The following is a 13,393-nucleotide window of genomic DNA, read 5'->3' as shown; positions in this document are numbered from 1 at the left end:
TCAGTGTTAAGCTGCAAAAAGACATTCTCTCTGATCATCTGGAGAAAAGAGCTTTTCCCTCCATAGGGCGGGGCCAGGGGAGGAAGTTGCAAGTTGGGATGGAGAACCTCTACAGGGGCCTGATAAGACCTACAAGTCTGAGGTTCCTAATCCCTGTTATAATGGTAGTGTTAATAAATTTTTTTGCAGAAGGAAGAAGATAATTTTGTAGTAATGAATGTCCTGTTATGTTCTGCTATTGTAACAGCAGGAAACACTTGTCCTGTTTTTTTTAACTTGTAATACATGTTGGGAGATGGTGAGTAGGGAGCATTTTAGTTTCTAAACTTTTTAGTTACTAAAATTTGCCATCCAGTTCCAATGTGGTACTTTTTCATATCTTGTCTGTTAAAATCTCTTCACTAGCACCACCATGGCCTTCAGTTGTCAGTTTCCTCACCACCACCACTGCACCGGGAAGGGGCCTTAAACGTATTGCTTGCTCTTAAATCCTGTCACTTACTGGAACTGTTGCCCTGGTTTTAAGATTGCTTAAATATGATAATGACTAAGATAATTACTGTTCAACAATGGGGGGGGGGATCTAGAATGCTTGGTAGGGCAAGAAGGGTGGCATTTAGATCAGAGTTGGAACTTTGAGCCTCTCCCCCTCTTTAGGGTCATCTGCTCCTGCTGGAAATTCAAGTTCCACAGTTGAGACAACCTCTGCATGGTTCTGCAGTATATGTCTGGGACTTGAATTGCATATTCAAGAGGGTAGCCTCAATCAGTTGGAGAGAAACTGACTTAGAAAAGTAACATGTTAACATTATGAAGGCAGCGCTTGCACAAATACTGAAAGGGTTACGGCCCCACTCTTCAAAGAGTTGCCTAAGAGTGCAACCCTATCAGGTTGCTTACCTGTTAGATGAAAAGCTCTGATTTTGGAGGCTTCCGAGATTCTATACCCTGCCAGCAGAGTGGGAGGAGCAATAAAGACAATTTTCCCCTCTTCATCATCCTTTTAAAGTTCTTCCACTAGATGGGCCTTTGAGCTCATCCAGAGGAGTTGCGGGGGCATACTCAGAGCTGGAGAGGCCACAGTATACAGCACATCCTGGCCTCTCCTCCCTCCCCTCCCCTCCTCACCCACCAGCATGCCCCCTTTTTCTTCCCCCTGTCCTTGTACGAGAGGTCATGACACCGATCTTGGAAGAGGACCCACCATGGATCTTTTGTGGTAGCTGGGAGAGGGCAGAGGTAAAGAGCTGAGTGGGGATTTTCACCTCCAGTGTCATAACTCTCACTACAGCCCCAGAGGTGAAAATCCCCAGTATCCTGTGGCCGCTAGGACAATGGCTAGGGGCCATAGGATTGGGCCCAATTCTATTATATAAATAGTATATGTTGCACATAAGCATAAGAGGACTGTAGTGTGCTACAGGAAAGCCAAAGAGAAGAAGGTAACCGGAACACAAATTCGAGTCTTAGGGCGCAACCCTGTTGGGATAGGCCGTGCCTCTGAACTTGGAGGCGGCCACCTATCCAATGCAGGGCAGGAGCAGCGCAGAGGGGATCTTCTCTGTACATCAGCTAACCTGCGTTCGCGACTAGACCGCTGATTTCAGAAGTCGGAGTGGGGGGGCAGAGGCCAGACGACTCATAGGATGCGTGGGAAATACACTTCCGCCCACCCCGGCCCTCCTGCAGGAATGCCCCGTTTTTGCTGCTCTGCACTGCTCTTACAACTGCCTATGAGGCTGCACGAGAGAGGGTGGAGGTCGCTTCTTGGGGAACTGGCGTATCCTGTGGCTGTCTAACCACTGACTAGTGGCCATAAGATTGCACCCTTAGCTTATGAAGATAGAGTGGAAAGGTGGATTTTTGTAGTCTTGTACAATGAAAAAGGCAAGACAACAGATTGAATGAGGGAAGCAAAGCAGAAAGTGAAATGAGAAAAAACTAAGGCTGTGTGCCTCCCCAACAGGGTGAATGGACATAGATAGAAGACATCTATTGTGCAAAGTGAGGAGCAGGACAAGTGAAAGGATAGGACATAGTAGAGTTTCAAAAGGAGAAGAGAAACTCTAAGCGTTGTGAGTTAAGTTTGTGTAGCAATGTTGCTTGGCCAAATAGCAGATTACAAGGAGGAGAGTATGAATTTAAAAGGGAGTAAAACAAGGTCGAGTTTCTTGATTTCTTCCAAAGGCACCCAGCAGTCCAAGAGCGTTAAGTGCTGATAAATAGGGGACATAGCCAGGGCTGTGGGTTAGTGGTGTGAACAGCTAGTTGGGACAGTGGGATAAAAAACTGGGAAGTAAGGATAGGGAGGAATTGAAGGTGAAACTGTAGAATCTAAGAAGTGGGTAGGAGGGCTAGAAGAGAAGAGGGAGCAGTCATTCAGAGATTCACTGCATCAATAGACTTCAGGTCATGAAAGGAGCAAGAGGTTAACTCTTCCCTTTTGCTTGGCCCAGCTCCACCACGACGTAATCAAAGAACAACACTCTTATCCAGCCTGTGCCTTTGCACATGTGCCTTTAAGCAGAGAAACAGAAACCAAAAGCCCCGAACTTTCAAGAAGCAAGAGCTGGTAGTTAGGCTGGACAGAGCCATTTTCATGAGATGAGATACTAAAGTGAGTGCCCGTATTTGATTGAATTTCCTACCAATATGTGTGAGCATGACAGGGCCATTAATTGTTTTTTATGAGACTCTGTGTACATTTAGCATGACTTAATTGTAATTATGTTGATTTTTTAATGAGAGAAATTTAGTATTTTATTACTTTTTTAAAAATCTATTTTTATCTACCCTGGTGTTTTTTAGTAACTATTAGTGCTTCTGATGCATTTCTCATGCATGTTTTACTGTACAGTTTGTCTTCTCACAATAATGTGATGTGTGAGGACATCCCTTTTCTCTCCCATGTTTCTTTGCCTATATAATACTCTTTTCTTTCTCTCTGCAAGACCTTTTTGTTCAAGCATAATACACTTTTCATAATAAAAGAAACTACAGAAACTGGGAAGTGTCTTCATAAAAAGAAGTAGTTTGTTCAGTACAGTAAAAAGATACGATATAAAATATTTGTCGTTACAGTGACTTGGTTCAAGATGTTTTCAAAATGGGATTGGTCAGTACAAGCTCTGTGTACACTCTTGAGCATTTACTCCTTTGGAGGTAAGTCTGTGGAAATAATAAAGTTGTAATGCAATACTATACAACTGTGAGTTTGTTAGTTGTGTAAATATTATAGAAAATTGTTCTTGGTGATTATTTGAAAGTGCTATTATAGTACAATAATACTTATAAAGGCCTGCCCTGCACAGGATTGGGCTCATTAAACTTTGCTGTTCTAGTTTGATATTCTTGACTGGTTTATAGATTGGAAGCTTTTGAACAGATTAAAGTTTAATGTTTTTGAGATAAATTTAAACTACAAAATGTAAAGACATAAGCTAATAGCACATTAATTTGTAATTTCAAATGAACCGCCATGTCAGCCATACAATTCTGTTTCAGGTTTTATATCTAGCCTGTACAGTAGAAAGATTAGATAACACACACCAACCAGATTCCTACATGTAATATATTGGGTGAGGGGAGAGATAGTTAAAACATTTCCTCCAACATTATTGTTTAAGTTGTACAGACAAAACTGAGTAATATGCTTCTAAGAATGAGACAGATTTTAGATACGGAATTTTATTAGGCTTATTTTTGGGGGGAGGGAGTTAATTCTAAGTTGGAAAGCAGTTCTATGCCAGAGGAGATGATAACATTCTCCTTCTATATTAGATCAGCTGGCCCAGGCTGCAGTCACAGGTATTTAGTAAAGCTGCTCTAGCTGATCACCTGTTGATATGGATAAAAATCCACATGTTCTCTGATAGATGGCATTTCAGAGATTAGTCATCAAACCGAACAGAATTGTCCAAATTCGCCTTATTTGTTTAATATTAGAAAAGGATTGATTTCCTTGGAATGATTTGAATATTATTTAAGGAATTGTTGCAACCGACTTTTTCATGAAGTAGATAAAAGTATCTGTGTAGCACTTTAAAATGTTTGCTGTTCTCTTTCTTTGGTTATACTGATTTTTCACTTGAAATAATATTAAACAGGCCTAAGAAAATATAACACATGGTCACAGTTGTCTCCTCACACTCCTAGTTCTTGGTTCAGTCATAGTTCTGCTAGTAATAAAACCATCTTGGAAATTCTGTAGGAGAGTTCACTTACTACCATGAACAGGAAATGCACATAGGAGTTACATTTGCTAGACATAATTTATTTTATTCACTGAGTACATTTCTATGCTGACGTTCTTCCACCATGAACCTTGAGGTGGTATACCTGAGGTTCTCAGGCAGTCTTCTCATCCCAGCACTGACTAGACACAGAACTGCCTAGTTTCAGCAATGTGGGTGCACCAGATGCCCTTATACTGTGTCCTGGACTTGGGTCCTAAGATAAATTAATGGAAGGAAAGTTTCCTGTCCCTTTCTCCCCACTGCAGCTAACTGCACACCCTGAAAAACCTCTCTGGAGGCGGTAGAGAGCCATTCTGGACAGTGTGGGATAGGCTGCTAGAGGAAGGTAAAATTGCCCAAGATAAGGTATAGGTCTTCTCAATTTTGGGCAATTTTCTCCTCCAACAGCCTGCTGCACCCTATCCCATGCAAGAACTACTCAACCTGCCAGTTAAGCTTTTTGGGGAGCACAGGTGGTTGCAGTGGGGAGGAAGCGGTGGGAAATCCTTCCATGAACTTTCTGATTGCTTCTCTTAGATACATGCCAATTTGTCACATACAGAATAAATTATTTCCCCTTCATTTTTCTAGGGAGTTGGTGCTATTTTCAGTAGTATTGTTGTAATTTCCTCATAGCAAGAGTAGGCAACGTGGTGTCCTCCGGATGTTTTGGATGGTATCTGTAGTCCAAAATACCTGGAAGGCACCAGGTTGTCTTCCCTGAGTTATAGCAATAGTAGATATTCTGTCACTAGATGGAACAAATTAAAACAAATATAATTTTCTCTCTCAGTTTCAGATGGTCTTGTGGATCTGTGTGGCTATATCATCCCAGAGTCTCCAGTAGTTCTGTCCATTGGCTCCAATTTTACAGCATTCTGCATTATCAGTGACTGCTATCCATCTTTTGGCAGAGTTCATGCCAATCAGATTATCTGGAAAACTAAAAATGTGGTTGTCCCAAAAGAGCATTATAGTGTAATAAACGATACTGTTTCGAGTGTGACATTTAATGACACCTCTACTTTGGCTTCTCCTCTGACTTGCAACATCTTAGTAGCCGGAAATATTGAGCAGAACATCTATGGAATTCAAATCCGCTTGGGCTGTAAGTAGTTTTCTTTAAATTCTTCCTTATGGGACACTGAGAAAGTTCTACATCAAATGTACTGTCTCTTGCTAGGTAGTATACCTTCCATTTCTTGTCTGCGTTCTACATGGGGTCCAACAACCCCTTAAGAGTATTACCTTTTATGCTTCAGCTAAAACACTTGAACAAGAAAAGAAAACTAAAGCTTAGCATTACAGATAAATATTTTGGCAAATATATTGACGACAAAACAAAGGAGAAACACTAAACAGCATTTCACATGATTAAGAGGTACCAAGTAAAACAGCAGAGAGAAATTACATCTTACGAAGTTGAACTGTGCTTCATGAGAATAGGATTTTCATTTTTTGATAATAAAGGAAACATAGAACACTTACATTGCTTTAGATTTCTAGAACACATTGAAATAGTGGAAAGGTACACATTTAGGGCCAAAGCTGCATGTAATTACATAATGGAGTTTTCTCGATGGTATTCCTAATGCAAAATCAATGATTGGTTTCAGCATTAACAGGGTATTGACTGTGGAGGGCGGGTGCAGTTTTCCTGTTTCTTTGCCTACTGTTTACCAACTCAAAAGCAACAATCCCCGCCCCACCCCCCGCCATGCTTTGCGCAACTACTAGAAAAAGAAATACAGTGTCCCCTTGAGACTTAGTAATAATATGGGAATATTAGTGAAGTCAGTTGTGTTGTAATTCAGTATAGTTCCTTGCAAATTTGATCACTGTTAAACAACAAAGAACCAGGTTAACAGAATGGGTGATCGATTGATTGACTACATTTCTATATTGCCCAATAGCCAAAGCTCTCTGGGCAGTTCACAAAAATTAAAACCACAAAGTACAGAATAAAAACAGTATAAAATATAAAAGCTTAAAACTACAGTATAAAAATAAAACCAGAATAAAACCTAGCAGCAATGCAGAGATTTAAAATACTGTAACAGATTCAAAGCAACAAAGACTATAATGCTAAAATGCTGGGAAAATAAAAAGCTCTTCACCTGGCACCTGAAAGAGTACAACATTGGCTCCAGGATCTTGAAATATTCAGATCTTGAAATGAATATACATCTCTCCTACCTCCTGTTTCTCCCCCACCATCCCCATTTGCTTTCCACAGTAAAGGAGCCCATGTTCAGCAAAATATATATAAATACATATATGCAAATATATGTTATGTGTGTGTTGTAGCCTAATGACCAAAGTGATGACTAAATCTAGAGTAGATGGACCTGCTTTTATTTATTCCTGTTGACTTCAGTGGGGGCACAGTGTGATTCTAACACCCAAATTAGATGTGATATCATTCAATTAGCCATTGTGTGATTGGGTTTTTGTTTGAGTAAATAGCAGGTTCTGTGATAGTGATGGTCCATATTGGGACTCTGGCAGTGGTAGGCAGGCTTAACCTTTTGCTGCAAGCCATATCTGGGGATCTCTAGACTGCCATTTACTCTAAAAACAAAGAAACTATTCACACAGTTGGCAATTGTGTGAATGGTATTCAAGAGCAACACTGAACATTTGCATGATGTGCTAGGATGCACAACCAGTCACCACCATTGTGCCAGTATAGCTCACACAACATTAAAATTTTCATCAGTGTTGTCCATCACTATCTACCCCACCACAGATATGTCCCCTTTGTTGGCATTGGGTTTTAGGCCTGCAAGGTGGGCTACATAGGTAGGGAGGAAGAGCCAGGATTGTGCTGGCTCCATGGCCTTTTTCTTTCCCTAAAGATTGACAAAATCCCATTGGCTGATCATTTTGGAAAGAGTGTCTAGGAGGATCCAGCATACATCTTTTCTTTCCTACTCCACCCTATGCATAATACTGCAGAAACACTTAAACTAGCCAGATTAGGGAACTGGTGATAGGGATTATTTCTTTATAGCATCATCAGTGTGCATGATGCTGTGGATGGTATAAGAAGACAGGTCCTTGTTCCTAAGGAGATTACAATACAAAATTCAGCACAAGGGAAACAGAGGAAAGGGAGGGAAGGGGAGACAGGGATAAATACGGAAGCAATATGTGGTTCTTTCAGTTACACATGCTTAAGCTTAATTGTGGCCTCAGTTACAGAAGGACATGGGAGGTAGGGGTTTTGTCAAAGGCTTCCTTGAAAAGATGGGTTTCGAAAAGTGATTTAGAGGAAGAGGTGGCATTATGCAGGTATTCTGGGAGGCAGTTCCAAGCATATGGGACAACAAGGGGGAACGGATGGAATCTTTTGAGGGAGCAGCAAAGGCAGAACTGGAGGGGTGAAGATCATGGGTAAGGTACAGGATTAAAGCGGATAAGAGATTGGGTTTTAACAGTATATTGGGGGGACTGCAATGTTTACTTAATTAGACTTATTTAAAATCTTTTTCAAATCAAAATATGAACTGACTCATCAGGCAACAGAAATGTATAGGTGGATATTTTGAATAGAAGAACTTTATGTCCATGGGTGACAACTGACATCTTAAAATAGGTGTGGACAATTTGTGGCCTTCTAGATGTCTGGGCCTACACCTCCCATGATCCCACACCATTGGCTGTGCTGGGTAGGCCTGATGGAAATTGTAGGCCAAAAATCTGGAGGAAACAATAAGAGAGAAAGGCACTTGTGTGTCACAAAACAAAAGAGAAAAGGTCTCAGGTGCCTGAAAAAATATATATTCTGCAACGCGTTTCAGAAAGAAATTTCCTTCCTCAGGGGCCACTTATCTTTCTTCAGATGTCTTTAAAGGAATCTTTCCAATATTACTTTGGTCTCGAAATGCTTCCATGTGCAGATTTAACTGATAAATCTTATTTAAATGTATGAATTGTAATTAATCTGATCCAGGAATGGCCCTAGTATTTTTAATGGCTTTATTCAATTTAATTCAGGTGTACTTTTAAATATTCTGGGCTGGTTTCAAAGGTTGTGCTAGTGTAAAGATGTTTCTGTTCCTTCCTGTGCACCCTCAGCACCTCTCTGGAGATCAGAGGTCCCAAAAGAATGAGTTATAGTACAGGAGGCTTTAGTGAAACAGGGGAAACATCCAACTATGCCCCCTGCACCGCAGTTCAGAAGTGTCCCCAAACCTCCAGAGCAACTTTGAGGGGAGGGGGTGCATGATGGATGAGGGATGGAAACTATCCTTGCATGAGTAGCCTTCGACTTGCACAAATTTTGGATCTAAGCCATTGTTCTTGGGTTTCGGGGAGTGGGCAGGCTAACAACATAAGCTGACGGAATAGAAATCATTATGGTTTTATTAATCACTTGTTACTGCATCTTTAAGTAATTAGGACCAGAATAGGTCTGTGTTCTTCACTAGAACAACTGTGCTGCTGGATTAACTTCTGGTGTGTATTTAATGCAGTTCCTCCAGAGAAGCCTAAGAACTTGAGTTGTATTGTGATTCAAACCCAAAGGAGAGAATTCATTCGAAGATGTACCTGGGAACCTGGAAGGAATACGTTCCTGAACACCAACTATTCTTTAAAATCACAGTGGTAAATATATTGTACAATTTAAAGGCTTGAAACCAGTTTCTTAATTCTTTGTGGAATGTGAATACAAAGCTTTCAATTTTTTATTTTTGGTATCCTGTTAGTTATTTGAAATGTTTGTTAAGAGAATTAGCAAACATGAACTACTTCATACTTACTGTATTCCTCAACAATTATGGAGTCAGTTGTCCTGTGTTGTTTCATGTCTCCCACTCCCAGTTTCAGTTTTTAAAAGCTTAGTAAGATCAATGTACATTTATCAGGGAGCTGTTTGACCTTTATTGAAATGAGTGGCAAAGTGAAACTACTGAACACCTAAGTGAATGGATCAATTCTAGCCCTGGCAACTTCTCAATTCTCAAAATAGGGTAGGGGAAATCACTTGGTATTTTGCCTGCATTTCTTTGTTTCATTATACTACTTGTATATCCTTATGTTGCTCCAAGCTATAAATATCAATCTTTTCTTCATTTAATTAAAAAATAAGTATTAAGGGCGCAGTCCTATTGCAATGATCGTAAGCCTCCGAACTCGGAAGCTTATGGTCATATTATGCAGGGTGGTAGTAGCGGTGGAGACGATCTTCACTTCCCCGTCCTCCCGTCCTGTATTTTTGGAGGGGGAGGGAAGGAAGCTGGAGAGGCCTCAGGATAGCTGATCTGTCCAGTTTCCTCCTGTCTCTGCCCACTGAAACATCCCTGTTCCTCATCCTCCAAGGTCGCATCCCGACATCAGAGAGCAGCCAGTGCGGTTCTTTCTGCACTGACAGGCTGGGGGAGGGGGGTTGGAGCTCCAGTTCTCAGCTCCAGAGTTGGAGCACTGTCTCCGCCCTTGGATCTGGGAATCTGAGCTATCATGTGGTCCCTCAAGCGCTGTCTAGGGGCCATAGGCTCATTTCCTCTTTCACTTTTTTCTTTTTATTTGCAAGTGTTTGACTTAATCTGCGACAGCTTTGGATTGCAGATAATGTTTGGTAAAAAAGATTCTGATTTAGTTTACTTTGAGTAAAGCAATTATTTAGTGTAATGCTATAGAACTAAAGCTGCAGTCCTAAGCTCACTTACTAGAGAGTAAATCCCACCTAATTCTGTGGGACTTGCATCTGATTAAATATGCTTAGGAAACTATGCACATATACATTTATGAAATCCTAGGATCAAGATGCTGCATTTTTCCTGCATTAAACCCTACTTTCTGTCTTCAACTGTAGGCCAACCATAACGTTCCCTGACTGTATACCCAAGAAAACGAATAATTCCTGCAACAGTTCTGATGTTAACTTTTATGTTACCCTAGAACTGTGGGTGGAAGCCAAGAATGAGCTTGGGGAAGTCGAATCTGACCACATTGAGTTTATTCCTGAAAACAATGGTAACTATATCCTTTTAGCTGAGCAGTGCTTGGAGAAGAATTAAATAGAGCTACTTCTGTGAATGGGAATTGACACTTCCAAGCTTTTTTTCAGAAGGCCTTGTCTAGATGTGGAAAAAGAAGCAGGGGGAACCCCGTGGAATTCCAAAGAAAATTAGCACTTTATCTCTATTCAGTATGAATAAATGGGGCGGTATAGAAATGAAATAGAAATGAAATAAATAAATAATAAACCATTTCACTGTAGTTGTGCAAATGCCTACAAAGTCTTAGGACCTAGTCACCAGTTCTTCATGTTAACTGGCGGTATAAGTTGTAGGAAGATCTAAAACTGGATCAGTAGGTTGCAATTGACATGGAAGTTGATTGACATCACCTAGAGACCAAGACAACCACCAGATTGAAAGCTAGACTGCTGGGGTTCAGAAAATTGATGTTATCCAGATGTGCTTGTAGCTGGAGGATGGTGGTTCAAGTAGCAGAAGTACCCCAAAATGGATGTTTAGAGAGGGCAGCAGCTGACGAAGAAAACTATGCCAGAAGTGGGGGTTAAGCAGGGACTGAACAACCATAGACTGTGAACCATCCAGCCCCTTGCTGTCCTTCCCCATACAACAAAAGCGCCACCATCTTGCAGTTGGATTTCTGCAACTGAATGGATATCAGCCAGAATGGATATCAGTCTATCTTGCTGCAAATCGCTATTCTTAAAAACTTGTCACATTTCCTATGACACTATGATGATAGGTGGGATTGATATAGATCCAAATGAACAAAACAAGTCAAGCTATGTTACTTGGGATTTAACTGTATTTAAATAGGTAGTGGCCAAATTGAGGCAAATACGAGCCACTTTTGTCTGTAAAGTGGGTGGCAGACTCCTCATAGCAGACATGATAGCTTAATCACCTAGTAGAAGCAGACTTTACTCACTTGCCATCTACAAAATCTCTGCTGGATAACACTTGACAGATCTGTTGGCAGCAGTGCAATAGGACTTCTTTACTGCTGCTACCCTGCAGCATAGCCCTTTTTAAAAAGATTATGTGCCACAATTAGTTGGCTTTAGCACAAGGCGAGTGTCATTTGTGGTTGGGTCATCTTACTCCTTGCTTTTATACACTTTTGTTACATCATGGAGTTGGGGTGGAGACTGTGTCAATGACGATGTTAAAGGATGTCTGGCAACCACTGTCATAATAGCAGTAAGCAGCCTTCTGTTCCACAAGACAAGGCCTTTGAAAGAGCAACCATCCAGCCAGTGGAGAAAATTCCACAGTTCTGGAATGCATTTGGCTCCATGAATCTCTTGAGGGTAGTTCAAAGGTTCATTCTGTTCTTGACAAATTTCAGTCCTCCCATTAAGGGTCAGATTTGCAGCTAGGAGATGCTACCTGATCCATCTTATATGTTAGATGCCGTAAGTAGCATCTGTAGCACAAAGTGTCTTTTCACCAGCATAGGTTGGTGTTCTACCTGCAACCCCTTATTGACAGAGGTAGTATGGCTACAGTTAGCCATGCCCTGGTAACATTCAGATTAAATTACTGCAATTGGGGACTACCTTTAAACACTGCTTGGAAACTGCAGGTGGTGCAAAATGACTTGAACACACCATATCGAATATATCTTGCCAGTGTTGAAATAACTCCACTGGCTTCCTCTGTGTTTCTAGCACAAGTCAAAAGTGCTGGTTTTAACCTTCTAAAAACCCTGTATGGCTTGGACCTGGGTGTCTAAAGGACTGCCTCCTGCTGTATGAACTTCCCTGGCAGGTAAGACCTATGGAGGCCATTCTAGCCCATGCCTTCCATGTGACAGTGTCTTCAGAGGTTGGGAGTGTGGCACTTGGGGAGTAGTGCCTTTTCCATGTGGCACCCGTTTTGTGGAATGCTCTTGAATCCCAGGTACGTTTACCTAGCAACCACTTTGCTGAGTTTTAGGTACCAGAATAAGCATTTTCATTTTCTTGGGCTTACATTGATTGATTTAATTGTATTGGTGCTTCCAAGCATTATCTAAATCTTATTTCTGCCATGTCTTATATTGATTTTTAATTAGAAGGTGCTTTGGGATTTTTAAACTGAAAGTTAGGTTAGAAATACCTTAACAAAGTTAATGTACCTACTGTCTTGATAGGAGCATAAGAAGGGAGGGATAAACACATGCCATATTTTAAAAATGGAGAAAATTTATCTCATAATTCCAGTTTTTCCTTTATACCTTTGCTCTTCATAGCTATCGCTTCCTTCAGGCAGCAACACAATTAGAAGTAGCTTTAGAATCATTTTAAAGTGTCTTTCTTAAATTGGAGATAGATAAAATAATCTCTGCAGATGATATCTGGCCTGCCACAACAGTCCCTCCAGTTTGTATAATCCTATCTCATTGGATGGTCTTTCAGGGGTGGGGGAGCTCCTTTGGGGGTTTGTGCTAGATATGCTTGTGGACCTTAAGCTGAATATTCCTTTTCTAAGGGCGTAATTCTATCCAGATAGGCGGACACCTCCAAACTCGGAGGCGACCTCCTATCCATGGCAGGGCAGGAGAAGCACGGGGGGATCATTCCCTCCACGCTTCTCCTGCCCTGCATTTTTGGCTAGACAGCCAGTTGTGGCTGTCTAGCCGTGGGAGGACTGAGCAGGGAAGGAGGCTGCTGTATGACACACTGGATGTGTCATATAGGCATTTCCGCCCTCCCTGGAACGCCCCCAGACGCTCCTCTTGTGAGTGTGGAGGATGGGGAGGCAGCACGGAAGTGCAGGGAGGTCAGTTCTCCAGGAAACAACCTCAGAACACGGACTCCAAGGTTGGTTCCCGGAAAAGCGGATATCCTGTGGATATCTAGCTGCTGCCTAGTGACCATAGGATTGCTCCCTCAGGGGGTTGGCAGTAGGATGTACCTGACTATTCAAGTTCAAATTAATTTGAACCCAGACATTAAAACAATGAAACAGCCTGTGGTTAATTGAGCACTTTTTTCTTTTTTGTTTTTTCCTAGTAAAACCTCTGCCTCCACACAATCTGTCTCTGAACTCAGGAGAATTTGCCACAGTCCTGAAACTATCATGGCAAGACCAATTTAATGAAAAAACAATGCTGCTGAAATACAAAATTCAATACAAGACCATTGAGAGTACGGACTGGAATGAGGTAACACTACAACCATTATTTGTCAA

The 13,393-nt window shown here is 41.3% G+C and overlaps 1 protein-coding gene across 2 annotated transcripts in view; it reads left to right on the top strand.

Annotated features, from left to right (window-relative positions):
- Positions 1–13,393, top strand: part of IL6ST (interleukin 6 cytokine family signal transducer) — a 57,026-nt gene that overhangs the window by 7,138 nt on the left and 36,495 nt on the right. The window contains exons 2-7 of one of the 2 annotated variants that reach the window (XM_084833266.1): positions 2,457–2,617; positions 3,082–3,162; positions 5,029–5,343; positions 8,714–8,846; positions 10,054–10,214; positions 13,216–13,367. In XM_084833266.1, the coding sequence (XP_084689392.1) occupies position 2,617; positions 3,082–3,162; positions 5,029–5,343; positions 8,714–8,846; positions 10,054–10,214; positions 13,216–13,367 (843 nt within the window). In that variant the 5' untranslated portion in view covers positions 2,457–2,616. The remainder of the gene's footprint in view (positions 1–2,456; positions 2,618–3,081; positions 3,163–5,028; positions 5,344–8,713; positions 8,847–10,053; positions 10,215–13,215; positions 13,368–13,393) is intronic. The other variant, XM_084833267.1, reaches the window with a different exon arrangement.

This window comes from Heloderma suspectum, chromosome 2 (assembly GCF_057233095.1).
Source record: "Heloderma suspectum isolate Gila_16-S chromosome 2, 16-S_ref, whole genome shotgun sequence".
Taxonomy (NCBI): domain Eukaryota; kingdom Metazoa; phylum Chordata; class Lepidosauria; order Squamata; family Helodermatidae; genus Heloderma; species Heloderma suspectum.
Note: the sequence above shows the minus strand (reverse complement) of the source record. Positions and strands in the feature narration are given on the sequence as shown.